This window comes from Pseudopipra pipra, chromosome 6 (assembly GCF_036250125.1).
Source record: "Pseudopipra pipra isolate bDixPip1 chromosome 6, bDixPip1.hap1, whole genome shotgun sequence".
NCBI classification, from domain to species: domain Eukaryota; kingdom Metazoa; phylum Chordata; class Aves; order Passeriformes; family Pipridae; genus Pseudopipra; species Pseudopipra pipra.
The window spans coordinates 12,114,108-12,141,395 of record NC_087554.1 but is presented as its reverse complement, the minus strand read 5'-3'; the positions used below and the strand labels follow the sequence as shown (position 1 = coordinate 12,141,395).

The window sequence follows — 27,288 nt, the reverse complement described above, 5'->3', positions numbered from 1 at the left end:
GAGGTGATGAGCACAGGCCAGCACAGGAACAACCAACTGCTTTATGCTTTGCTGCCATCCAGTCAGGTCTACAGGACGGACACCAAAATTCTTTGTTTGCACTGTGCTTCAACAGCCTCAATACACTTTGCAAGCCTTTGTGCCGTTTCCTCCCCCTGACACACACACTGCCATGTCCTCAGTTTATCAATTGTCCAGTGATTTTTCTGGTGATGGGTAGGCTGAGTCAGGTCCCCACCCCACCCATTGACCAGCCCTGGTCACAAGGACAGAAAAGGAGCCTCAGAAACTAGACTTCCCACTGCTGGCACCAGCTTTGGTTTCATGATCCTGAGCAAAGGGTGATGGGAGTGTGCTGTCCACCACTGCTGCCCTCCTACTCACCAGGGTGGGTTATTTACCTACATCACAGGCCTGCTGCAGATTGGTTAGGCAGTGCTGGCAGAGTCCTTTGGAGATGTGAGCATCTGCCCAAGAGATAAACACTACTCACAAATGTTTAGAAATACCAGGCTTGCCTTTGTTTGCAGTGTTGTAGTATTTCTGATTTTGCTTGAAAGTGCACAATAAAAAGAATTTATAAAGTAAGCGCTTACACATTCTTAGGAATTTCCTACAAGCCTGGGGATCTATTTGATCAAAACAGCCATTACAAATTCTTACTTTACTTGATAGCTCCTCACATTTCCAGATTTCAGAGTGAGAAAATCCTCATTTCTTTTTTAAACCATGAGAGACATCCTCAAAGTTCAGAGTACAGTTTGGAGATACTGTTTAACAGAATTCTGCATTTTGAGGTGAAGGTGATGTACTTACCAACAGCCTCCTGCAATAGCCAAACCGTCGGCTCCCATCTTCCCCAGTCAGCATGAAAGAGAAGGTCTCACTAGAAGAAAGTAAATTGCCCAGATCTTACTGTCAGAACTACAGCATAGCTTAAAAAGGGATAAATGCCTTATCCAGTGAGAGATTCTACCCACTGGGGGGTCTTCTCTCTCTCTGCCCTTTATTAGGACACACTCTGTGGGAAAAACTCCCTCAGCAGTAGAGCAAAAATATCTGCAGGGCTCAAAATAACCTAGGTGTCTTATTAGTAGAAGAGATGGGTGCTGAATTCAGGAACATGGCATCCCTTTGTACTGCAGAAGGAACACAAGAATCAGATTTTGAGGGCACTATTGAAACGCTCCTTTACATTTAGATAGATCCTGTCTTTGGACTGAGCTTTGCTCTTTAAGGGAGAACCCTAAATATTCTCTAAGAGTAGAGAAATCATTTTCTAATCCAGAAACAACATAGATTTCCAAAATCCAGCTCATTTTATATCTCTGTCTAGGATAAGTAGCATTTGTGACAGAGCAGTAAAACAACAGTTTGAGGCTATAATTATAGAACAGGTAAAGGGATGGGTCTGTGAATTTGTGCCTGGGCTGAGGCACATTCCTGACTGCTTTGCAAATTTTAAATGGCGTTATATAAAACACTTCTTTGTGCTGGAATGTCAGGGTTTATATAATTATAGCTGTATATGGGAGAGATATCTTGTTTCACAAACATGGTCTCATGAAAGGGAACAGCAGCAGAAGAGGAGACATGAAGTACAAGCAGGGCTGTGGGCTCCCCATGCCAATGTCACCCACACAGTTGTCTGCTTCTCCTTGTCAGAGTTTTCAATAACTCGTTGTGCAGGTGCTTCCATGTACTGAATAATGCAGCCAAGGAACACAGAATACAACAGGATTATGTTACATGTGCCATACAGAAGCCTATAAAAAGTTCCATACATATTCTTGGCTACAATAATTCCTGCAGGTGAATGCTACTTCCTTGTCACCATGGAAAATCCCTCTAGACACACTCTGAACAGAGACCACCTGGAGTACTGCATCCAGATCTGGAATCCTCAGTGCAATAAAGACATGGACCTGTTGGAGCAGATCCAGAGGAGGAACACAAAATTATCAAAGCAATGGAATACCTACAAGGACAGGCTGAGAGATTGGTGTTGTTTACACTGGAGAAGGCTCTGGAGAGACCTTATTGTGGCCTTTCAATGCTTAATAAAAGGGGCTTCTAAGAAAGATGGGAACAGACCCATAGGGCCTGTAGCAATAGGACAAGGCGTTATGGTTTTCAACCAAAGGCAAGGAGATTCAGACAAGATAAAAGGAAGAAATATTTTACAATGAGGGTGGTAAAACACTGGAACAGATTGTCTAGAGGAGTTGTAGATGCCTAATTCCTAGAAACTTTTAAGGTAAAGCTGGGTGGGGCTCTCAGCAGCCTATTTAGTTCAAGATGTCCCTAGTCATGGCAGAAAGGCTGGACCAGATGACCTTTAAATGTCCCTTCCAATCCAAACCATTCCATTATTCTACACCCTCTGCCGATCCTGTTACTTCTGCACTTTTGAATCAACAGGTTCTGACATACCAATGCAGGGGGAAAAAAAATTATACATTTTTGAGGTTATTTTTGAATGTAAAAGAAAATTCAATCCTGGCTCTCCCTTCCCTTGCCCTTCTCTGTCATTCCTATGCTCTGGAAGGAAGATAGGGCTCCTCTCTTGGCATAGAGCTCAGCTCCAAAAAAAGTTCTCAGACAGCAGTGTTTTGGGACAAATGAAGAGTGTCCTGCAATGCTAAACAAGCACTCTGAGGTAAATGACTGGGGCAGGTGGTGGGCAGGGCCCTGTCCTTTTTTAAGATTAATTTTAAATACTTCCATTTATGCTTTTGAGTTTAGCACTCAGAGGAACCTTCAAGCCTCTTCCCCTCAGCCACACAGGCCTGTGAGGCAGGCAGAACAGGCAAGAAAAAGAGCACGGAACTTCAAAAGAAAGAAAAATGAAATACAGCTGCTTGATCATGAAGTGGCCAAGGCTCAAACTGCTGCTTCCTTAATTGGGCATGGCAGAGGCTGTGGCTGCTCCAGATGCTCTCCGTCAGTGCCGTGTGGCAGAGGAGCACCGGGGTGGTTACCTGTTGTACTCAGAGACAGGGAGCCAGTCCTTGGCATCAGGGAAGCAGAACTGAGGGATGGCTTTGAGACGCTCCTCTGCTTCACGCATTTGCTTGGTCGGTCTTTCCAGCTGCAGGGGAGAAAAGTGAGGCTCAGTCGGCCCCCGCAGTCCTGGCTGCACAGCACTGCTCAGGGGGCAGAGCTACTAATTAGCTCTGAGAGCAAGGGCGCATCAGATTGTTCTTTATTTGTCCTTGGCAGAGTAAGGCATGACTCCAGGACAGGTTTATAGAGGCCAGTACAAAAGAAATAATCACTGCTGGGTTTTTTAATTTTTTTTTCTTAATTGCCTGAAATTCCCTTGTTGCACAATGGCCACTTAAAGCACAGCCTTAACTCAAATACCTTTCTGCTGCAAGAGCACAAGAGAAATTCCAGAGATCAGAAAAAAATCTTTCCACTGACTTCAGCGAGTTTTGGAATGAATCCTAATATAGCCAAAATGAGTTAAAAGTGAAATATTTAGAAACTGAATTTAAACACAGTCTTTAAAGTATCTGCCATCGGGCCAAACTCTCCAGCCTTGGAAAAGATAAATCTGAAAACAGGGAAAGCTTTCAGTTACCTTCTCTATGCCCTTCACTTTGTAACATATTGCTTTGGAATAATTGAAAGCTCCATTTGAAAATTAGATTTGTATTCATTTTTCCACTTATTCACTTCACTGATCTTAGAATGCACTGTATGTAAGAATCTTTCTTTTACCTTGGGAAACTGATATGTCACTTCTGGGAGGTAAGTGTTTTTAGAGGGCTTCTTTTTCAGTGACACTACCACAAAATACTCAAATAACTCCCGTTCCTGCCATTCAATCAGCTCCAGTTCCAGGGTTCGATAACTTGGAGCCCTCTTCAGCATTGACTGGATGTGCACAAGACGCTGGGTATGAGCTGGCATAAAAAAAAAAAAAAGGGGGAATTAAAAAAGAGGTAGATCATTACCTGAGACTGTAATGTATGTGTGTAAGCCACAGCCATTCACAAAGGACTTTCAATTTGCCAGAGTATTATTCCAAGCATGTTCTCCTTTCAAAAGCAAACCTTCTGTACTCTCCCTTACTAATTACATCCATAAATCAAAACTCTCTCCAAGTACTCAAGTGATGCAACACTAAGTCACTGAAATAATTTGCAGTTCATAACTGTTACCCTGCCAAAGGTCTGTTTTCCCTTCACACATAAGACTAGATTATAAACCCTCATGTGGGTGTGCAAATGCACTGGGGCCTCGAGGGTTTCACATCTCAGGCCTGATTTGGATCTAGCTTACATTGGTGAAAAAGAGCTCTGTGCCCTGCCTCTATGTAACACAGCTTTTTGCTATGAACCATGGAACAATATCCAGGGAAAGGGGACAGGAAGAAAAGGAAAGATGTGCCAATTGCCTCCCATGGATTGCTTTGCTAGTGCCAATTCAATTAAGGGGCAATCTTAGATTGATGGTCACATCCAGACCTCAAAGATATGCCTTCGTCAAGTGACTTGTCACTAGAGATCTATGGTGCACTAGCCAGTAACATCATTACCAGTTCTGGTAGACCAAAAAGTGAAAACAGCTCAGTAAAACCAGTTTCCTGCATGCTCTGCCCCACCTCTTCACACCAGGATCTCTGTGCAATGGCAATCAAACTGTTAGCAGCACATGTTTTTGTGCTATCACTGTCTTCGTCCTATCACTGTCTTTGCCCACAGTTTGCAAAAGGCAAACTATCCCTCGTGGTAGGAAAATAAGATGTCATAAGCTCTTGATCACATCCATAATTAATTGCCAGAAAGAAAGGGAAACCTCTTGATGACCAGCTGTCCTACAACTGGTTCAACACAAAAATGAAGAATTATTTTGATAAAGCGCTTGGTGTGACTGCACAACTAGGGAAGCTAAATCCCAAGGAATAACCTGCCTGGTCCTGCCCTGAGACAGCCCCACTCTGCCAGCCAGCGCTTCACATCTGCAAGAGGTGAAACCAAAGAGCCCACCCCACTAGATAGGGACCCAGTGAATCCTGTCACGCTACACATGACAACTGTGTCTTTGGCTGAGGATGTCCTGAGAGCATCAATGTAAATATAAGATCACTCAGGAACAGTTGGTTAAGTGAGACACCAGAATGAAAATCCTCTGTTCCACCACAATGGGGGGAAAACCTCCCTGTTTCCAGTGAAATCAGAATATCCTCCCAATAACACAAGAGAGGCCAAGCCCTGCCTTTCTTCCTCCATGGGCTATGAGAACAAGCAACCCCTATATTTTTTGACACAAAAAGAAACAGAACTGAAAGTGCTTTTGGGCTAGTACAGGTAGACAAAGGAGCAATGAATCTTTTTCCACACAACCCCAAAATGTTGCATACAGCCTGTTTTGGGTGTTCTTACCACCACTTATCTGGAACAAACTTGTTTCCCTAAGACAATGTTTTCCAGAAAGTTTTGCTGCATGAACAGTAAGCAGGTGACATCTGCAGTGGATAAACATGAATGCTTGCCCCTTATCTTATAACAACAGATCCACACTCTTGGGGTTTTTTCCCCCTCTCATTTACACACAACATTATGGGTTTTTAGTAATAAAATCTGTTGTTGCTGCCTTCAACCTTTTCATAGGTCTCTTTCTGTATCAGAACTCTTGAAAAGGAAGGACTAATTTACTGGCCTGGTTCAGGCAGAGTTTGTGCAGGTGCTGTGCACTGATAAAGGAATTTCTGCAATTTGGAGACTGCAGTTATAAAAGAGTGTAAGAACCACTATGCTGGATCATACCCAAATTCCTGCCTCCAACAGCAGCTTGCAGCAAACACTGAAAGCAGCATATGAATAAGAAGAAAGCATCTTTATCCAGTCTCATCCCTCTAAGTCTGCACCCAGTAGTCAGTCTGGAATAGATCAGCATCTGTGAAGTGGCTAACAAAGCAAACCTATCAAAGGCCCTGTTTTTCATCATATGACACAGTTGCCAAATCCTTGTTAGATCCTCACAGTTCATTTTGTACTTGCTTTCCACGTTCATGCTCCTGTGTTGGAACTTTTGTGAGCTCTGCAGTAATGGAGTTAGCATAGCTCAGGGAAGAAAATATAGACCATGGGCAGAAACAACGTGCAGTGTCAGAAGGATGTACATTGGTAAGGTCTGTGACAGGGTCTGACTAGAAGTTATTGAAGGCTGATCCCTTACCTTTAAACCTGTCATCTGAGTCACTCTCACTCTCGCTGTTCTCATCTGCAGAGGACATAGAGGGATCAGTTAATGCAAAACCAAAGCAAACAAACTCAGTTTACTGAGTGGTGAAACATCTCTGAGCCTTGTGATCCACACATGCACTTCTCCTCAGGCTTAAAATATCTTGAAATAAACAGTTTGAATGACTCCTTAGATGGTGTTTTCCTTGGATTCAATTCCAATTTTGCTTGAGAATAAGAGCTTCATTTTGATGAAAGTGCAAAATTCATTCTCCCTTACAGCAACTGTTTGCACTGAACACCCATCTATGCTCAGCTGCAAAAGTGAATATTCCATTTAGAAAATGGATCTTAACCCTTTCACTACCATTTTCAGACTTAAATTTTTTTGGAAAAAAGAAAGTTATGGAGCACTTGAGAAGTCAAAGTAAGCCTTATCAGCTCTGGCTTTCTGGGCAACATCTTCAATCACCAGAACTCAACAAACCGAGTTAGAGTTAACAGGCAAAACTGTGAAGCAGTTTAACATAGCCATATGACAAGATGTATTTCTGAGGGGTACTTGTATTAAAACTCTATTGTACTCTTACTACAAATATGGCCTGAATTTCTTTTTGGCCCCTGTTTTTCCAGAAGCAGTCTGAAGCACATTGTGAGTGCCAGGAAGAAGCATGAAAGAATTACAAGGTCAAAACTGTGAATTTTGGACAAAACTTACAGATGCAAGTGACTTGAAAAGTGAACTAAAGAAGCTTGATAAGTCTAGTGATCATGGGATTAATAGGAGAGACAATACTGAGAATCTTGTTTATTTTTAGCTCATCCTCATTTTCTCCTCTAGCAGAGAGAAAGTTATTGTTGTTCATGGAAGAAAGTTCTAAACAAAGTAGAGTCCAGGGGAGGTGTGAAGAAAAGAAGAGAATCTGTTAATCCAGAAACATTCCAATGGATTCACTGAACCATAACACTTGTATCATACCTCGTAGGGATGCTGTCTCAATATTGGACATAGAAAGTTTCTTCAGTCGTTTTTTTCCTCTTTTTGCACTGTAGATTGAATTGATTCTTTGGACAAGCTGCAAAACAGGAAAATGAGGACTCAGTAAGACTAAACGCTTTTCTGCCAGGAGACTTTTAATTAAGCTATCCAAACAAACAATTTAACCATGGATGATATGCCAGCTGAACCTCCAAGGCCTTTACCATTTCAAAGTGCATTTTTATTTCTCTTATTTTGAATCCCGTTTGTATGAATAAGTTATTTTCAATCTCACTTCTTTACCTATGGGGATATTTTTTAAAACAATTAAATAACTCAGAAATCTAAATACCATTTTCAAAAATGCCATAGACATTTGCAATAAAAGCAATGAGCCTGAGGATTCAAAGGTAGCTGTCGTCCTCTACCACCTCATTCCTCTGAGCTATTATTTCTCTCTTCCCTTGCATCTTCTAAATAATAGTAATCTATTAGCCTTATCCAACTTTGCCAAACACTCATAGACCTGAAGATCATATTCAGATTTTGAATACAAGAGTAAGGTGTACCAGCACCTCTCTGAACTGAGATTTTCATGTGTTCAAATAAGCACAAGGAGTTGGGTCTAACTTTTTTAAGCTTTTTCAGGTACAGAGTGAACCAGCTGCTTTGAAAATACATGGTATCAGCTGAGGGTCTGGCCCATATGGACTTCTTCCCCTTTCCAGCTTACCCTGTACTTACTTCACTTCACAGGTGCTATATATACTGTCTCCAATCTTATCCTTATCTACAAAAGTATTTTGAAGTTAGCTACTAGTGCTGTTTTTAGCTGGCTTTATCCACCACTAGCCAGAATTTTAAGTCCTGGTAATCATTGTGACTTTCCTCAGGAGGGCTAATGCAGAAAATAACTGTCTGCCAAAAAAAATCTGAGATGATGGAAAATATTAATGAGATAACTTGTGTTTAGTGCCTTCAATAAGAGGTTGGGATTACTAAGAATTCAGAATTAAACAGACTATTGTGACTTCTGGAGAGTCATAAATATGTCATAATATGCAATTAATCTTCATAATGTCTTATGAGTGAGGAATAATATATTTTATTCCATAGCAGTTTTAGTCATAGCACTATAATACATTTTGCAAAAACTGTTTCACCTCACCTTGCAGAGAGAGAGAAACTCAGTGAGAGATAAACTAATTTGCCCTAGACAGAGCAGAAGGCCAGTAACAGAGCTAGTAACAGAGCTACAAAACCTCGTGCAACCCCTCCAACAGAAGAGTGTCCAGCCCAGAACATACTGAAGTGTTGAAATCCTCACTTGTTCTCCCACTTGAATCAGGATCAGGGATTTTGCCTCTGGGTGCTGGCTGAACCATGTGCAACCCACCAGCAAAGCTCTGCTGAACTTGATTCACTGTCCCTGGAGGTTTTTAAGATGAGACTGGATGTGGCACTTAGTGCCATGGTCTAGTAACCACAGCGGTGTTGGATCAAGGGTTAGACTTGATCTTGGAGATCTTTTCCAACCCGGTTGATTTTATGATTCTCTGCTTGCAGCCGCATGCCTGGTTCTTCCCACTGGGAATCCTGTGGCAGAGCCAGCAGGATAAAACCTTGCCCAGCTCCTGCATGTGCACCAGCCCAGAAACTCCTGCAGGAAACCACTACAAAAGGCATCAGGAACCAGGAGTGGAGGACCTTGCTGGGATTTTTCACTCCCCTTGCAGTGCTGCTTGGCACTTAGTCTGCTTGAGCTACTTCATCAAGGGTAAATGCCTGCACTCTGCTGAGGAGAGCCCAGATGTTTAAAGGACTTGAGTATTGCTTCATGAAGCATCACTGGGGGTGGTACAGAACAGGAATTTCGCAGGTTTGAATTTTTCCCTCTAATAACTAATATTTTCTCAGTAAAAAAACCTGATATTCTCCAGCAACATGAGATTCTTAGAGTTACAGCGATAAAACAATAGAAATTGTCACAAGATTTATGATAAAACTATGAACATTCATATGCTGAAAACATAATTTCACATAAGGAGAATACCTGTCTCATCAATAAAAAAAAAAATTGGGTACAAAACCAACAGCCAAACTGGCAAAGTTTTACTCAAAAACAAGTAACTCTGTAAGTTACAATGTAACGTCCTCCACAGATCTATGTTCATTTGTGCAGTAAAACAATAAAATCCAAGAAAGTAAAAATATAGTTAATATTAAAGATGTAATTTCCTCCTTAAACAGAATTTCTGACTAATTGACAGAAACATAAAAATGTCCTTCTATTCACAGTATTTACAGCCATGTGCTTTAAAATATTCTTTCTAATAAGAACAGGAAAGAGTTGTATACAGAGTAAAAATCAACTTTGTTCTCAAGCCAAAATTAAGTAGATTAGCAGTTCTCCCCCTCTCTGTTGCTATTGTACAAGAAAAGGTTTGTTGAGTTTTTTTGGTTGTCATCTTGTGGCTTGGGTTGTTTTTTTTTTTCACATTATATTTTGAATTGGAAAACTCCTTGAGAAATGAAAAATTAAGTTTTACTTCAAATCCATGAAGACAACATGGTTATCAGGATGGGGTAGGTTATGAGTAAATGAAGGGAAACATATTAGGCCAATAATCATTATTTTCCTGAGACCAGGAAACAAATGATGAGGAAATACCACTTCAGATGCTGCTGCATATTATAAATAATAACTTCCTGGCCATCACCCATTCAAAATCACAAAGCTGTGTCCACAACAATGCTCTGGTTCACAGAGCTTAAACAAGAGTGTGGAAAGCAGAATTTAACTCAAAGGAGTACGGCTGGGCTCCTGAGAATTACTGTTTCTGTTTTGATCTGAATGTTCCTTTAGGATACAAAAAGAGCTTTCAGTGATGGGTAAAGGCTGGGTAGAAACTTGCGAGCTCTTGAAGACAGGTGGCCTGTCCTCAGCATTAGCCTCATCACACTGCCAATACCTTTGGGATCCTCCTGGCTCGCCGTGTAGACAGCAGCTCGCTTGCTGTGCTCAGGCTGTCCTCATTGAGGCTGGAAGGGGAGGAGGGGATGCCAAGCTGAGCCAGCAGCAGCATGTCATCGTGGCTGTGCCGCTTGGGCAGCCGTGGTAAGCGGTGGCTCTTCCTTTCTGACCAGTTCCCGACGCGCATAGACTGGCTGCTGGGCTTCGAGGGCAGCTGCAGGAACAAGAACAGTTTGAGCTCTTCCCCTCCTCAGCAACACTGAGAGAAGAGGCAGCTCTCTGTGAGTGAGTGGTGGCTACACAAGGACATCCTGCCAGGTGAGCCACTGCTCTGCGGGACATGTGTGAAGAGAGGGTTTAAGATCATGATGAAGCGTCAGGGGTCAATATCTAAGACAAAGAAAACAGCAGTACCTTTGGCTCTGCTGCATTTCCCTGCACCCACATCACATCAACTCTATGAGCCTTAAAAATCTGACTTATAGGCTTGGCTGACATCAGAGCACTGACCCAGTGGGCCTGGCCCATCTCTTTCACTTGCAGGAGTGAAGATCAAGAGCATTTATCCAATTCAGTGTAATATTAATTCAACGTAATAGCAATAAAAAAATAGCAAATTCATGCTATTTTATCCTAGGAAAAACAAAAGAAAAAGTAAAAAAAAAATCAAACTTGATGTATTTTCATGATGTTAAGAAATTTTAATATCTGCTAATGTGCAGAGGTGCTGTTATAGCTTTGTCCTGCATTCCCAAAGAATTCCCTTTGAAACACAAAACTGTTAGCATTGGAGGGGGAGGGGAAAATTTCACTGACAGGATTAAGCACCAAGTAACATCTATCTTTAAAAAACTAGGTCTCTTTTGAAGCAGTCCTTCAAACAGCTCTGCCCAGCTCTCAGGAAGGTTAACCAGCAGGCTGGCAAAGCTGGGTCCCTGCCTTCTCCTCCCAAACACAAACGCTGTAAAGAAGCTTAACCAGCACATCCAGGAAAAAGTACTATTATGTCAAATGTCTGTCAATTGGCATTTGCTAATATTATATCAGCAGTATTACAAGTTATAAATCTGAAGTAATAAATGTCCCATTTTTTCCTACTTGGAGGGCTTACTGATTACAGTGCCATGCAATCTGGGATTAAGCACAGGGGTTTCTGTGTGGGTGTGTTTTGCATCACAAATACAATGTCATCATAAAACATTCCTTTTACATATGATGACTTCAAAAACTGAAAATAAAAAATGGGAAGGGAGAAGACACAGTGGGATTCAAAAATCAGTGTTTCTGAGGTCCCTGCTTACCACAGAAAATCTACAACAGTCTATACTTTAATGAAAGGAATTTTTTTTGAGGTGATTATTGGAAGCCTGATGACCTTCTGCTTTCCTTCGTCATGTTTATCATCATCCATGACTGAAAAGTCATGTTGCTAAGCCAGCTTTGTTGTTATGATGGAAAAACTGGGTGATAAATCGTTGCCAAATCTACCATTCTTCAGGAAATTCAGACTTTTCTATTTCTGGTCACTGGAGAATTACCCAGGCCCATAGCTGACCCTCTCTTAGTGCCTTTTCATTTTAAATATCAGCACAATGACAGTGCAGTTATGGCAGGACTGACTCCTGGCAGGGAACTCCAGGCAGCATTTCAAAAACAAGCTCCCAGAATAAGAACAGCCCTGTTGCAAAGATACCAGAGAGTATTTATTTACTGAACAACTTTACAGAAGCTGTTTAAATCTGTATATTCTTTGGTCACCCTGTGTCAAACAGAGAACATTGGAAAGTATCTTGCTATGGTCCTATAGGGTTCCTACCCTACACCCTCCTAGATCCTCTAGATGCTAAACAGTTCCTATTAATATGCACACAGCCAGAAATAATTGTTTTGCAGCATAAGTCTCTCAGTATGAGGTTATCTTTGTGACTGCAGTTTCTGTTTCTCCTTATTCTGTCTGATTACTACCTTCCACTTGTTCCTTTTCCAGTAGCTTTGCTGAAAACACTGCTGTTTTACAAGAGATGTGCTAGGATGCACACTAAGAATCCTGGTGGTACTTCTTTTGTCTCTTGGACTGTGATGCTCCCATGCACACAAAATGAGTAAAAGAAAATGTATTCAGTTTTGGTTTAGGTCTCCTTATAAGACAAAATGTAAATTGTTGTGACGTTTTGTTCAACTGCAAATTTTCTGTTGATTCAGTGCACAGTGAAGTTCCTTTAAGTGGTGTTTTGAATCTCAAAATTAAGTATATGATGAGAATCATATTTTTTCTTATGAACACAATGATCCCATAACAACAAAGCAACCCGGCATTTCATAGTGTTCACAAAAAACAGACTTGCTTTGGAAAATTCACCACAAAATAGAAAGTCTGCAGAGTTCCTCATCTTTCATCTTTTGCTGTAAACACAACTTATACAGCCTCGTTAAATGCAGACACTCAGGTTTTTCTGATTATTTTATTATTCGTTTATTTATTGGGGGGACATACTTGGCATTCTCCATTTTACAGTAAAACATGCCACACTACGTACTTCACAAGAGCAAAGTCACAAGAGGCCTCACTAACAACACACAGGCAAAATTAGCAGCTGACTTTTCCCCTCCTGCCCCTGCTTAAAATCACAGCAGCAAATGCGGAGGCAATTCACTAAGAGGTGCAGCCATACAAATAATTTAGGTCCAGATTTAACTCACAACCAACCAGTGGAAGGAATCTGACTGAAATCCTGAGGCCACAGCCAGCACAAAGAGCCATCAGCTCCTGCAGCCCTGGGAAGCTGAGCTACAGCTGCCAAGAGCGTTCCCAGCACCGACTCGTGCGTTCGGTCGCACTCTTTCCAGATACCCTTTATCATCCAGTACGGCTGCTCTTCCTCCTATGCCACGACTGATTTCCTTGCAAAAGCTTTAAATGAGCTTCAAGCACAGAAAGACAGGCTGTTACCTGGGGAGGTGATGTGTATTTCCTGTTCTGCGGCGTCCACATCCTGTGCAAAGAATCTAGGGAATTCTCAGAGAGCTGATGGGATTTTCGGCCCGCGTGACGGCCTTTCAGCTCCACATCCTCGTACGGGTTTTCCTTGGGTGACTCGCCTTCACATTTGGGTTGGTTTTTTTTAAGGAAAGAAAAACAGACAGGAATGTAAAATTAGAAAAAAAAAATAAAAAAAAGTAAAATCATGTGAACCAAGTGAAAGGCTTTTAGAAAAAGCTCCTCAGCTTTCAGCATGACTCATCCCTCTAGCTGCAGCTGGAAGTATTTGGAAGAGAACTTGGCTATGCGGTTGACAAGTTTCTTTGGATTTTTTTTACTGCCTTTTTTTTTTTTAAATAAAATACAAAGATTTCACAAGACGTGGTTCTGAGCATCCGCAGCTGTGGAAAATTTATTGAAATATAAAAGCTAAGGCACTTAACTATTTTAAAGTGTATCAGTAGATTTTATAAATCTGTAACAACCACTCACAGGGTGAAACGAAGACCAATAAATAACCATTCTCAACATACCACCCTTACAAACAAGAAGACAGCTCTTATTTGATGCTACCTTCATTTTTCTCTTCTCCTGAGGGAAGGCAAAGAAAGAATAAACATTTTGGCTCAGCAGTGCCAAGAGAGAAGACTGAAAGCACAAAAGGGGAGGAATTTCTGTCCCAACCATACTGCATCCTCAAAGTGTTCTTTAAAACATATTATGTCTTCCAGTTAGGCAGCTATTTGTTTCAAGTTACATAAAATTCCAATATCCCGGAAGGAAACTCATCCTGCTAGTAATGGATAGAGGCTTGAACAGTTAATGACTACATATGACATAAATGAAAAACACATCAAAAAGCAGACAGCAATCTTTGAATTTTTAGCATTTGAAAATCAGAACCGAAATTTACAGTCCAGATTTGAGATCCAATATCCACCATCTTCTCACAACTCCTGAACTTAGCAAACCTCTCACTGAACTAAGTAACATCATTTTAACCATCTTAAACAGAAAATCATCTCCAAAAATAGTGATCTACTCAAATTCAAGGCTTGAATTTACAGAAACTTGAAACATGCAGGAAGTTCAAAGCTTTTAAACCTACTTGCTTTCAGTTTTATATCTATAGATGACTCTAAACTCCATGTTTTTAATACAATCTATATTACAGTACAAGCTATTTAATATAAGAAATTCAGATTTTACTGCATACTATGTCAATTAAGAATTGAGGACAGAAAGCTGTAGCATGGTTTATTATTCCCACTGTTACAGAAAATATTCACAGCATTTAAAGGGTTGACAGCTGAGTCATAGGTGTTTTCAGTGAGAGCAAGGCCTGGGTTAACACTCAGTCTGTGTGACTACCAGCTATTTTATTCTAGACAGAATATTACATTTCTTTATTTTACAAAAGAAAATAAAAGCAGTTTGTGCTTTCTACTTAATTGTTGAGCCTGGAAACATGAGACTGCTTGATTCATCAATTACCACTGCAGGAACTTTTGCTGAACAAATTCACATATCACAGTAAAAGTAAAAATACAGTTTTGCTTCAGTAATGCATCATAATGAGATTTTTAGTCAAATAAAAGCACAAGAATGAATGTTTTAGCTTTGTTTTAATTAGAAGTCTGAATCACCGCTGCTCTTGAAGAATGTCTGAAGTTGCAATCACAGCTTATTATTTCATCCAGAGGGAGTCTGATTCCAGAAGCTGCACTGTCATTGTAGCCAATCCATGTGCCACGTGGAAAGAACACCTTCAGGTGCATGGGTTACATGAAGGAAGACCTTTTGATAATTGCTATGAACAGAATAGATCTTAACCAACAAGTATTCCTAAAAAAAAGTGTAAAGCTACAAATGTCCTGGGGTGGCTATGGAATTGATTGATTCCTTCTGTGGGAAGAAAAATAGATATTGCACACTAATTCTGTTATTTGTAAACTCTAGAGCTCTAGATATGATAATCATAACAATGATAAATAGTCAAATTTGCAAAATGCTGTTACTTACTCACAGCTAATTGGGCTGTACTACCATAATAAAATTTCTTGTAAGCCCAAGTCATGTATAGGTCATGAAATACTGGAATGGATTAACAGATTTCAAAATACCCGGCTGCATGAGACAGTGCTCAAACATGCACTTCCCTGTGAAAACAAATGTTATTGTATTCGTCTGCAGAGTATCCAAACTTCTGAGAAGAAACAAGCCCATCAGTGAAAAGAAAACTTTTTTACAATGTAAAGCATTTGTAAATTCTAAGGGGATTCTCTTTCCAAGACACAATGTAAAACAGAATTGCTCGAACCCAGTTAAACTCAACATAACTAATGTTGACCTGAAATACTAAGTATAGAAATGGGCCCAGAGAAGACTTGGATGAGAGAAGAGGGAGGAGCAAGGCACCATGAGCAGAGGCTGCTTTTCTGAGTCAGATTCTCTACCAAGAGAAAGCTTGGGCCAAATTCCTCTTCAGTGTAATGGGAAGGTCAGAGGAGACACCACAGGGATTTTAACCCTTTCCCCTAGAGCTGTGAGAGCTTCTTCAGCAACTGGTTTGCTGTTCAAGAAGTCTTGTTTCCATTCTTTTTCTCATTTGCTTAAAAACCAAACTATTTCAGAGTGTTTGTGGATTTTTTTTCACTTTGAAATAAAGCCTTGAGACCAAATACATCTCACCGTTATTTTTTGCCTTTTTTTTTAAGGAATAATCTCCTTCCACACTAAATCTCTGATGATGAAATAATGCAATCAATCAGAAACAACCTGTTTTTGCTGATTTGACATTTGAATGAAATATTTGGTTCAAGCAGTGAACTAGAAGAGACAGTTTATTTGTCTATGTCTTCTGCTTTCATCTCTGCATTTCTCCTCAGCACAACCACTTCTCTAGTCCCAAAACCCAGGCAGGGAATGTTTGCAAGCTGCAGTGCTTTGGCATTCATTTGGACTTGCTGCAAAAGAAAAACATATTTACAATGAAAGAGCAAGGAAACGTCTTTGTTCCTGCCATATGGATGTCTCTATCGGAAGACAAAAGGAGAAGCATTACGCAGTATAGAGGCCAGGCTATTCTTAATAAGGCTGATCCTACAGCCACACATGACAACAGCAGATAATCACTGACTTCAAAGAAAGCTGAATCAGATCCCCAGAATGCATATGGTTACTAACAGTTAGTCTTTGGCAAATACTGTCTCTAATCACCATCCCTACTCCCAGATCAGTTCCCTTTATAAGCATTTTCTTTCAAGTTTCCCATTCTCTTGAATTCTACGTACCAAACTGCTGAGTTAACACAGGGCATTTATCTACACGACATTTATCTTCAGAAGATCTCACAGACAATTTAATGAGTGGTCCACCGTGGAAATAAAAGAAAGAAAAATAAAATAATAAAAAAAAAAAGATAAAACAAGCAGTGATATTTTTAAAAGTCCTGAGGAATGCAGTGCCTTGAGCTTAAGCATCAATGAGTTTCCTCCAGTGGTTGCAGTTCCTCACTCTGTCAGCCCCACTGAATCCTGAGGCAGCACACAATGTTCCTCTGCTCAGCCTCCACACGTGGCAAATGGGAAGCAGAGGCAGACTCAGCAAGCCTGTCTCACGCTGAGAAAGGAGTGAAAAGTAAAGCTGAGGAGGGAAAAAAAAGCAGCAGGCAGATGCTTCTCTATAAATGGCAGAAAGCAGGGAAATGCATCATTTCTTTCTAGACGAGAGAAACAATTATCAGAGGAATTAAGTGATTCACCAAGGGCTGATTTATAACTCCAGCCTTTTGCACTGCCAGGAAGCAAGAAGCAGCAAACAGCAGGTACACAGTAAGGGAAAGGGCTCATCAACTTATGTTAACTTGGATGCCTAAATCAGGAGCCAATGTTCACAGAGGAGATACTGAATCCAGAGGGTGATGCTGAGTGCCCAAGCTAAGAGCCTACTACCTTTCCTCCTGGCTACACAGAAAGCCCTGGCCCCTGAGTTGCACAGCTGAGTTAGAGTTATCACCTCACAGATGACAAAATGTGTATTTCCTGCATAACAGAGCACGTGCAGAAAATATAGGGCAATTAATATATTTTTATATTATAATAGAGTGGGAGATGAAAGCTTCAGCTGACATCCAAGAAGAGAATTGGGAAAAAGCAGAACATATTGCTCCCTAGGCAAGGGGCTGGAAATAGTGGCAATAAATGCATAGGAAAAGAGGCCCAGATAAGCAGAATCAGGACTGAATAACAGACAAGTAGAAACACCCAAGTGAGCAGTCTGTAAGAACCTCTGATGCATGGGGCAACCTTTTATATTGTTTCTGTAACAACAGACACAAGATGTCACACCAACTCCTTTCCACACATAATCCCTCTGATGGCACCTACAGATCCTTGAACTACCTTTTCTGCCCTCTGCCCATGACCTCTGTTCAGTTGTGCATAAAGCCCAACTCATTTGGTCCACAAAAACACAAACCCTTGCAGAAAATAAAATACACTGGGCAAGGAGGAAGCAAGCAGAGAAAAGGGTGTTTGGGGAATTCTGCTTTTGCCGTTGTTGAAGAGGAAGGAATGGGAGCGAACCTCTGAGTTCAAGCACTGCATGAAGGAACAGCACAGCACTGTGCAGACTTACAGCCCTCTGGCATCTCTGGGCACCAAGTCCAAGGAACTGCCCAGTGGTGAGAATCCACGTGGGCCCATTGCGATGTGTGTGCATCGATCATTCATTTTAGTCATAAAATTACACAAATGTAGATTTGCACCGCCAGTGCTGGAGAAAAACTGAGCCACTGGGATGTTTATGAGCATGTTCAGATCAAATGGATGAAAACCACAAAATCTCTACACTCTCATAAAGTATCTGAGCTTAGCTCTTTAGTACATAGATAAGCTCTTTCAACACCAGGGAAGCTGCAACTGTGCATCTCAGCTGAGGAATTTACCTCAGGAATCTGCAGAAGGAGGAACCATTTCAATATCAAAGTACAGCTAAAACACATTATAGCTGCTTTGAAAAGCTATTGCTGAATAGTACTAAGTTACAAGCCATTACCAGCCTATAGTCCTATCACCCAGTGCATCAGCTCAGTACCATGATCTCAGAAAAGTAGTAGAGTATCGGTAACATGCAGAGTGACAAGTCTAAAACGCAATCGACCTTTTGAGTCCAGGTCCATGGATTTTGTAGGCAACAGCCTGTGCTTTCTGAACTTCTCCAGTTCTGCTTTGCCTTGCAATAAGCAGAAGAAACACTGCAGATACTTTCAGCTCCCAGCTATCTCTGCAGGGACTGCAAGAGCTTAGAGCTGTAATCATAATGAAGCATAGGGGAAAAGAATTAGCATGGCTGATAAATTAGTAAGAAATTTCACCCTCATAATTCACCCATTTACCACTCAGTCCAAAGTCATGTGCACAAAAACATCTGATGAGCAACTGTTAGCACAGTACAGCATCAGCATGCCTAAACTGCCTGCACTTCAGAGGCCTAACCCTGCTGACTTCAACAGTCTCTGAATTTAAAGTAGGATTTGGCAGAGCAGTCTCATGGTTATTTTTCTCTGTTTTACTAGCCTGCAGCACTGACTAGAAAACCATGCAATAAAGCCAACAGAAACTGTCAACTAGAAAACCAGGCAATACAGCTGACAGAGACTCTCACAAGACGCTGCAGTGGATGGTATAGCGATGAGACAGACTCCACAGAGAAAAACTGAGATCTAAATAGAGCATGAGATGATTATTAAAAATAACTGGAATGCATGTATCCCAATGTAACAACAGAGCAGCAGGCCAATTGTCAACAGGATCAGCTAAAGTATTTGGCTTTTCTTTGACAGGCCCCTATGGATACTGTTTGATTTAAAGTGCTCTGGTTGCTATTAGCCTACAGTGTCTATAATTAAATTTGCCACTATTACACTTTCAAAAATCTTATGTGCTTTTTAGACTGTGACAGGCAGACTGTGGGTGCAGAAGATGGGAACATACAACTCCATGATCACTGCCTGTACCATCAGTTTGCATCAATCCTAGCTCTGTCTTTGACTAACAGCTGTCCAGAGACCTGCTGGAATGGGTCTGGCTGAAAACCCACAATGTTTTCAGAGAAGAACAGCACTGCTGGTATAGTTACAATCTCTCCAAGTTTGCTTCAGCTTCACAGCAGCCCAGCAATTTCAGTTTCTCCTTGATTTGTACAATGACTTCGATGTGAGATGATAATATGACAGACTATAATGTGCTACAAAAGCATGACAGGCAATAATGTGGCGTGTGAAGGCGGGATTTCACTTGAAAGAACAACCCGCTATCTTTCTAACCTTTTCCCACATTTACTGGAAGAACTTTGCAAATATTCTAATTCGAAAGCATTGTCAAGCTGGAACATCTTCCAACTGGATCTCAGTCATCGTTTCTGCAGCTCTTCTCACACAGAGTGAAGGATTCATTAAAACAGTTAAATCATCCCGTTTTGTTACATGACATGCACTATGCCAATTTTACACCAGAATTCAAAACAACTAAGTGGTTTAGGAGAGACAAGGTGCCTTACCACAAGAGATAAAGGGAGTGATGTGCTGTTCTGGACTCCACAGAGAAGGTTAAGCCACCAACATTCCCTCCACACTCAGGACCTTGCTTGTAGGTCCATACCTGCCTATTTTAACTGCTCAGGTACCCACCTGGGTTAGGCTGCCTGACACTCCACTTAATAATGCTGATTTGAGACATATTGCTCTCTGTCTTATGAGTTCTGACACACGGGAAATCACTCAGAGATCCAGACTCCTCTGTTCTCTGAAGAGATTGTATTTGCCCATGTACAACAACAACCTGACCCTCAGTAATTTCAAGGAGAAATGGCTACACCAAAAGAAGGATGTTCTGCTTTGTGAGTACCTGAAACCTGTACAGAAGATGTACAGGATTTTATGATGAAGATATGATTTTACTCAAAACCAAACCAAAACAAAAAAACAACCAAGCAAGCAAACAAAAAACCCCCAAACATTTCTAGGCCTACTACCAACCTGATGGGTTTGAGGTTTTATAATAATTTATTTTTCTCTCAACTCTCTGACTGTGAAGAAGGCCCATGCAAACCCAGAACTAGTTGTCCTGTTTTAGTGCAGAAGTAAACAAGAAGCTGATTCTCCCAAACTGAATTGATAGTCAGTGACAGATGAAAACAGCTAAACAATTGTCTATATGTAGTTTCACTTTTCTGTCACCTTTGGTGTCAATTGTAACAAGATTCAGTTATTATATCCCCTACAGAAGCACAATGATTAAGTTGCTATTGTTAATCTACCTTCCTTTAAGGTGCAAAAAGTATCTGTCTAGAGAAGTGTCCAGCTATTGAAAGGGCTCAAAGTCTCCTAACCATGACACTGAACAGGTCCAGAGAGCAGACAGGTGCATAAGAACCCCTCCCCAAGAGGGCCAGCTGCCCCCAGGACAGTGAACTGCAGGACATTCCCGACAGGAACCCACCAGCAAGATTCCATTCAGAAATTCATCCTGCTTTTAGAGATTCCATAGCAATGTTTTTGAGGCATTGCTTTACTTTCTAGTCTGCTTCAGCTCTAGCTGCCAAAGCAGACATACTAGCTGTCAGCAGATGCTTCTCCTTCAGTTATTTGCCTTCTTTTCTCATTTTTCCCCCTCTAGACAGACTTCCCACATAATTTAACTTTTATTTAAAGTCAATCTGAAATGATCTGACTTAGCTGACTGATACCTCCACAGATTTCTGAGGAGTGTTCTGACTGGCTTCATCAATTACTTCTCAACAGACATAAATACAACCCAAGATGGGCCACAAATACAACTCAAGCTCTGCCCCTGTACATTTATTTCTGAGCAGACAAGAAGTCTGTATCCCCATCAAGAATGTGTGACTGACTCTATCCTTGTCAATGGACCACAGAGAAACTGTGACGCGGCGATAGGGAGAAATGAAGAGAAGATGGAACTGAGTTCCAAGGCAAGGTTTCAAGCTGGTCTCTACCAGTATAGACAGTATAAAAACACTAGATCCAAAGGTCTGAGTTCTTTTAGAATTCAACTGTTGAATCTCACCTTTAAGATAAAAACATTCAACTTTTAACTTTGCATAATAAGCTGGCATTGTCAGAAGAAAGATTTTTTCACAGGAGTCTGTGCCAGTTGCCTGAACCATACACTTCTGACTATCCTTCTCTTGCCCAGGTTATTTGTGTCTCTTTAACAGCCAATCCATCTGCCCAAGTTCACATTCCAGCTGCTCAAGTCTCCTTGGAAAGAGCATTTCCTCAGACAGTAGGTATTTGGTGGACTCCAACCTTCACAGTATATCCTACAATGTCAGTTGAAAACACACCTGCATTTAATGCACAATAAATGTAGACTGTATCAACTGCAAGGTTAAAGGAGAGTCGCGTGGCCTAGTGGTCTACACATCACTGGGACCTGCCACCAAGCAGCTCTAGCAAGTTTTGGCACTGACACCTATCATGCATTTGGCACACCACCTAAAGAGCACTCAAAAGAGCTCCTGGGACTCTAAAAGAGGTGTATTAGCACTGTCTCTCACGTGAGTTAACAGAGTTCTAAGAACTTTTTTTGACCATTGCAATTTAGTGAGCAGGCACCAGTCTTGCACGTGAGCCAGTCAGAATGGAAATCTTACTGGTGCAAGGCCTCTCTGCAGTAATAGATGTGTCTTAAATAAACCCATTGTGACACAAACTATTCCTTCTATTGCGCCAATAAGCAACTATGTTCATCAGATAACAAGTAGTCTGATAATCACAGACCTGGGCTATGTGCTGAATAGTCCTATGACTTAGAAAACAGCAGAGAGGCAAAAAACCCTGTTAAGACACAAATCTTTAGGGAGGAAAAGCATTTTAATTGCTTCCATTCTTCCAGAGAAAAAAAATGTGTTAAATAAGGGCCAGGCAGCTATAAGAGGAAATGGCTCTTGCTTGGACAGGGCAAATGGAGTTTTGCAACATTAAATTAAACATTCTCAATCTATGATGCAACACACAGAGCCCAGTTGAGCAGTGGGTTTCCTACACATCTCTGTAGCATCCTCTTGGAGGAAATCTTCACCTGTTCTACTGTGTCCAGCACTCTGAGGAGTTGGAGAGTAAGAAGGCTTGCCTTTTCAAAGACTTCCACTAACATTTAATTTCTAAATTGAGTGCAATTTCTCTCACAAATTATAATTTACCTAGTTTTACTAGATTTTCTCAAATTAAACTTAATATTATGATTTCAAGTTATTCATTCAACTTTTTTTGGTAACAATCATAACAAGTGCTTTCTTCTAGATGTCAGGTGAAAAATGCCTCAGAGACACAAGACCTTAAATAACAGTATTAAACATCTCAACTGCATTTAGGGGAACAGACTAGAAAACTGAAACCGTATGGTACAGATGACAGGAAATACTGTTGTCCACAAACACAGCAGAAGCAACTATCTCAGACATCTCTTAATACTATGATAGTTTTTTGAATTCACAGAAAGCCAAGCATGGTTTCCCCAACCGGATTCATAAAGCCACATCAATTTTGGTCTGATTAAAGGCTCATTCAAAACCACAAGAAGCAAAACAATGTTAAGTTTACTATGACTGCCACATTCCTTTTAGTGCTAGTACAGAAGATGAATGAAGTCCACATGGTTCCTTGCACATGGAATACAGCTCTGATTTATATTAGGAATGTGCATCCCTTTATACATCTGCTGCTTGATTAGCACAGAATGGATCATTATGTTCCGATCCAATATCTGTCTTGAAGGTAACATGCAGGTATATCATCTGTTAAAGTCTACAAAAATATCACAAAATTAAAGAAAGTGTCTGGTTCATGATGTCACTGGATTTCAAAGCACAATCATTTTTTGTTTTAATATACCTTAAAACTTTTTTTTTGTTTTAAGTCAGCTCTCACAGTAAGATAAACTAGGCACAGCAGTTCATTGCTGCCCTGGTCATTAAAGAAGAAAACAGTGCAAGGGCACTAGGACAAAGAAAAAGGTTTATTGTACATAAGCATTACTTGAGAAGGCCATGTATTAAGCAAAAAAACAGTGAATCCAGTCCTAGCAACTATGTGCTTGGAAGCTGCACTAGTCTGAGTTAGAGCTCAGTACCCCACACACAGTAACTTGTAGATATCTAACATGAAACATGCTTTTCAGAAGATATTCTCTGACAGATAATTCACAACTTATCCACAGCTCTCCTCTGCTTTCCAATCAGGGAGAGATGTCCTGCTGAGGAGCACCAGGCAAGGGGACATGCTGACAGACAGGAGAGCTGGGCTTCTGTGCTGTGTGACATCAGCAAACTGAAGGGATGGCTTGGCAGGAACTTCAGGAAGTTTAGGAAAGACAAATCCAGTCCCACGGGGGTCAGAATAACCTCGCAACAGTGCATGCCAGGGTAAGGAAGGCCAACCACACCCTGGTCTGTATTAGCAAGATTGTGGCCAGCAAGACATGAAAGTGGTAATTCCCCTCTATTTGGCCCTTGCAAGGCCACACCTGGAGTATTCACAGTACCAGAGAGACATCAACAGACCGGTGACAGGCTAGAGCAAGGCTACTGAGATGGTTGGGAGCTGGAGTGCACAACATAAAAAAGAAGAAGCTGAGAGAACTGGGATTGATCAGCCTAGAAAAGTCTGTGGGATAACCCAACTGCTGTCTTCCACTACCTAGAAGGGGAAGTGGAAAAGGTGGCACCAAACACTGCTCAGAGATGAAAGGATGAAGGACAGCAGTCACAAATGGTAACAAAGAGAATTTGGACTGGAAAGAAAGAGAAATCTATTTACAGTGACATCAAGAAAAAATTCTTCACAGTGGAGGCTAAACAGTGGAGCAGGCTGCACAGAAAGACAGTGAAACCATCTTGCTACAGTATTTGGAAAACTCAACCAGATGTGGCCCTAAGCAACTTGACCTAATATTGAAATTAGCCCTGCTTTAACCAGAGATTGGACCAGCTGACTCCAGAGTCCCTTCAAACCTGAATTTTATGACTCTGTCTCACAGCGCTTAGAACATTACTCAAGATTCACAACTTTCTTTTCTTGTATTTTAGCATTTACTTGCATTACAAATTTTAATTCTAAGGGGAAATGACACACTTTATTAAGTTTATTACTACAGCAACAATGTTTTAACTTTCTTCAAGCTTTTAGAGAGACAGGAGATTCAACAAGGTATAGAAAAAAGACCCACCACCGCCTCTAGAGCAACTGTTTGCAAAGGAAACCCAAGGTACAGTGACAAGTTCTTTGTAGCTTTGAAGCAGATGTAGATCTATAAAACAAACTCACTATTACAGGCACCTGGTTTGCATGAGTACAGAAGTGCTACTTAGAGACTGGGGTCTAGCACTACTGGTATAAATTGCAGATGTGATACACAGAACTACGATAGTTTCTTTAAAGCTGGAGATCAAACCACTTTGGCTTGTCTTTAATCATGCTTGACAGTTTATAAGAATTATACTGATTTGGTATTCCCCCTGCACTGCCTGTATTGAATGAAGTGCTTGGAAAGAGGCTGTTAAAAAGCAGTACAAAACAATGAAGTTCTGTGTTTGTTCACAGATCTGAAATTTTGCATTCTCTTCCCATTGCCCTGCCAAAATGCCCAAATTACAGTCTGCAGGCAGCTGGTTTATAGTTCCCATGAGCTGGAAGAGCCCATTATGATTTTGCTTTACTGAACCCAAGATTTCTTCTCTTTTGAAGAAAGCTTCTTACCAGTCCCGCACATTTTATATTGATATTTAACAAACCAGGGCAAGGAAAAGAAGCATTACCACCTAACATCTGGCAGCACATTGACAAATCCTGAGAAAATATGAGCACTGTAACTAACACACAATACATTTGCAAGTATGAATTGCATGGTCTCTCATGGAATAGGCTGATGATCATATAAAGATGCTCTCCACAGAGAAAAATTTCTCAGTATCTACAAAAGCTCTCATTTTTACTAACAGATACTGAGCAAGAGCATTTTCTTCTGTTCTGAAAGCATTTTTTTTGAATGACGTAGAGGAAGAGTACAGCTGAAAATGGAAGGAATAAATTCCTGTTTTCACTGAGGCTGACAAGCCAGAGAGAGAATTTGAGTAAGACAAAGAGCCCCAGGCTGCAATTTGTGGCCACTGTTCTTTGCTGTATCAACTGATATGACCAAGAAGAGTTTTGTTCTATTATCTTTGTTTGCCCTTCAAACATTTGTAAGCACTATTAGAGTGACTTTTTACCAGATTAAACAAGCCCAGCTTGTCAGTGTCTCTTTAGAGGACATGTGCTTTAGAGTCCCTGATTATCTCGGTAGCCCTCCAGTTTTCAGTATATAAAGATGCATTGTCCAAAGTAAAATGAAGTCCCCTTTGTGTCTGCTGTAATAATATAACACTGAAATAGTTAAAGACAATGCAGATATTCATCACTTGTGTGGAAAATCTGTGCTCTGAAGGGCTGCCCAATTTTCAGTAATTGCAACAACTTTTTTTGATGTTAAAAGAATGTATGCATAGGCCATACATTTCCTTCTAAGACCAAAAGAAACATGTTTTTCTTATGAAGCTTAATCAAAACAGTGCGTTTTTGTTGTGTATTTCTGATGGTTGTATAGCTAAAGGAAATTAATTCCTCTTTAACCAGCAACTGGGACTTAGGGAAGACCAGGAACAGTGCTACAAACAACTGCTTTGGGGCAGTCCACACTGGAGTCCTGAAAAGCTCAGGGTGACCACACAAGGCCTCTGAGGTTAATCTCGCTGTTGGATAGCTCTGTAAACACCGTCTCAAGTTCAGTTCTTTGCATTTTTACACCACTCAAGGCTTCAAGCCAAGGCCATGATAAAAAGAATGATTTGGTTCTTGAAAAGCATTGGCAAAAAGCTGACCAAACAGTCTGTTTCCAATAGTAGCCAATAAAGTCCGAAAGAATCAAGACTTCCTGCATGCAGACATTACTACTTCCTACATTTGCACTGAAGGATCAAACCCCTTTACCCTCCATTTAATCTCTCTTTACTGACAGCACTGAATGCTCCTGCACAGGGCACGTGTTCAACAATACATGGCCTGCCCACCACCACTTAACATCCCGCTGTGAGCCCGTGTACTGCAGCAGCTTCTTACCTACAATGTCTTCATAGGCATTCTCTTCTAAAGTGCTCTTGGATCCAAATTTATGCTGGCTCTCAGTCCCATTTTCAGTTGGGGAGGGAGGGTACAGGGATTGCAGACTTGAGGCATCCTCAAACTCAAAGGATTTTCTGAAGTTTAAAACAATAAGTAATTAGTAACTAGAATGCAAAATTATTCAAACATTTAGATGAGTGTTTGCTAAGAAATATATATAAAATGAACTACAACAACGACAACAAAAAGAATCACATATCATGTTTTAAGAACTAACTTTTAGAGGATCCTAAGTCCTGTGCTCACAGCAGTCTCTAGTGTAGCCACCTGTGACACTTTTATGAGATTGGAAGTATTGTTATCCCCATTATGCAGACAGTAAGAAAATACCAAGAAAGTACGTGATATTTTTGAAAGTTTACGAAGTTAGCAGCACAATCCTGAGATTAGAAATTGCTTTGCTCTTGCCAAGGTCCCTAGAAGCATGTGGCCCTCTCTCCTCAAGAAAGACATATCTCTGGAAAGTGTTCCTCCACTGGTTGTTCTGGGAAATGCAGCCCCTAGTCCGACACCACTCATGTCTTAAACCTTCAGATGTGTTCCTGCACAGAGGTCAGGGTACAGATGACAGAGGCAGACTCGTGTGGAAGTCACCCATTTCTCTTGCACACCCTGTGTCAAGCACTATCAGCAAAGGGCAAAGCACTGAGGAAATTAGTGCTCTCTGGGGTGGATGAGCAATCTGGGCTGATGGCTCAAGGCCTGAAGGTTTGGCCTTTCTGGCAGGAAGGTGAGGACTGGCTGGGTCAGATGAACCATACGATTTGTCTCTCCCCCGGGTACTCGAAGGAGGGGCAATTCACCACCTCCCACCTACTGCCCCAATGCCGCAGAGCAGTTCTAGAGGAAGAAGAGCATGAGTCCTTCCCACTTTCCAGTTTACATAGCATTTTTTCCCTCAGGCAATGTCTATCTATA

The 27,288-nt window shown here is 41.0% G+C and overlaps 1 protein-coding gene across 10 annotated transcripts in view; it reads right to left on the bottom strand.

The window, feature by feature from the left end:
• The window catches only part of DENND2B (DENN domain containing 2B), a 175,519-nt gene that overhangs the window by 37,307 nt on the left and 110,924 nt on the right, over nt 1-27,288 (bottom strand). For 7 of the 10 annotated variants that reach the window (XM_064657376.1, XM_064657379.1, XM_064657377.1 and 4 more), the window contains 8 exons: nt 26,308-26,444; nt 13,098-13,246; nt 10,146-10,361; nt 7,174-7,270; nt 6,190-6,234; nt 3,727-3,911; nt 2,982-3,091; nt 817-886 (listed from right to left, as the gene is read on the bottom strand). In XM_064657376.1, the coding sequence (XP_064513446.1) occupies nt 817-886; nt 2,982-3,091; nt 3,727-3,911; nt 6,190-6,234; nt 7,174-7,270; nt 10,146-10,361; nt 13,098-13,246; nt 26,308-26,444 (1,009 nt within the window). The remainder of the gene's footprint in view (nt 1-816; nt 887-2,981; nt 3,092-3,726; nt 3,912-6,189; nt 6,235-7,173; nt 7,271-10,145; nt 10,362-13,097; nt 13,247-26,307; nt 26,445-27,288) is intronic. The other 3 variants (XM_064657382.1, XM_064657383.1, XM_064657380.1) reach the window with 1 other exon arrangement.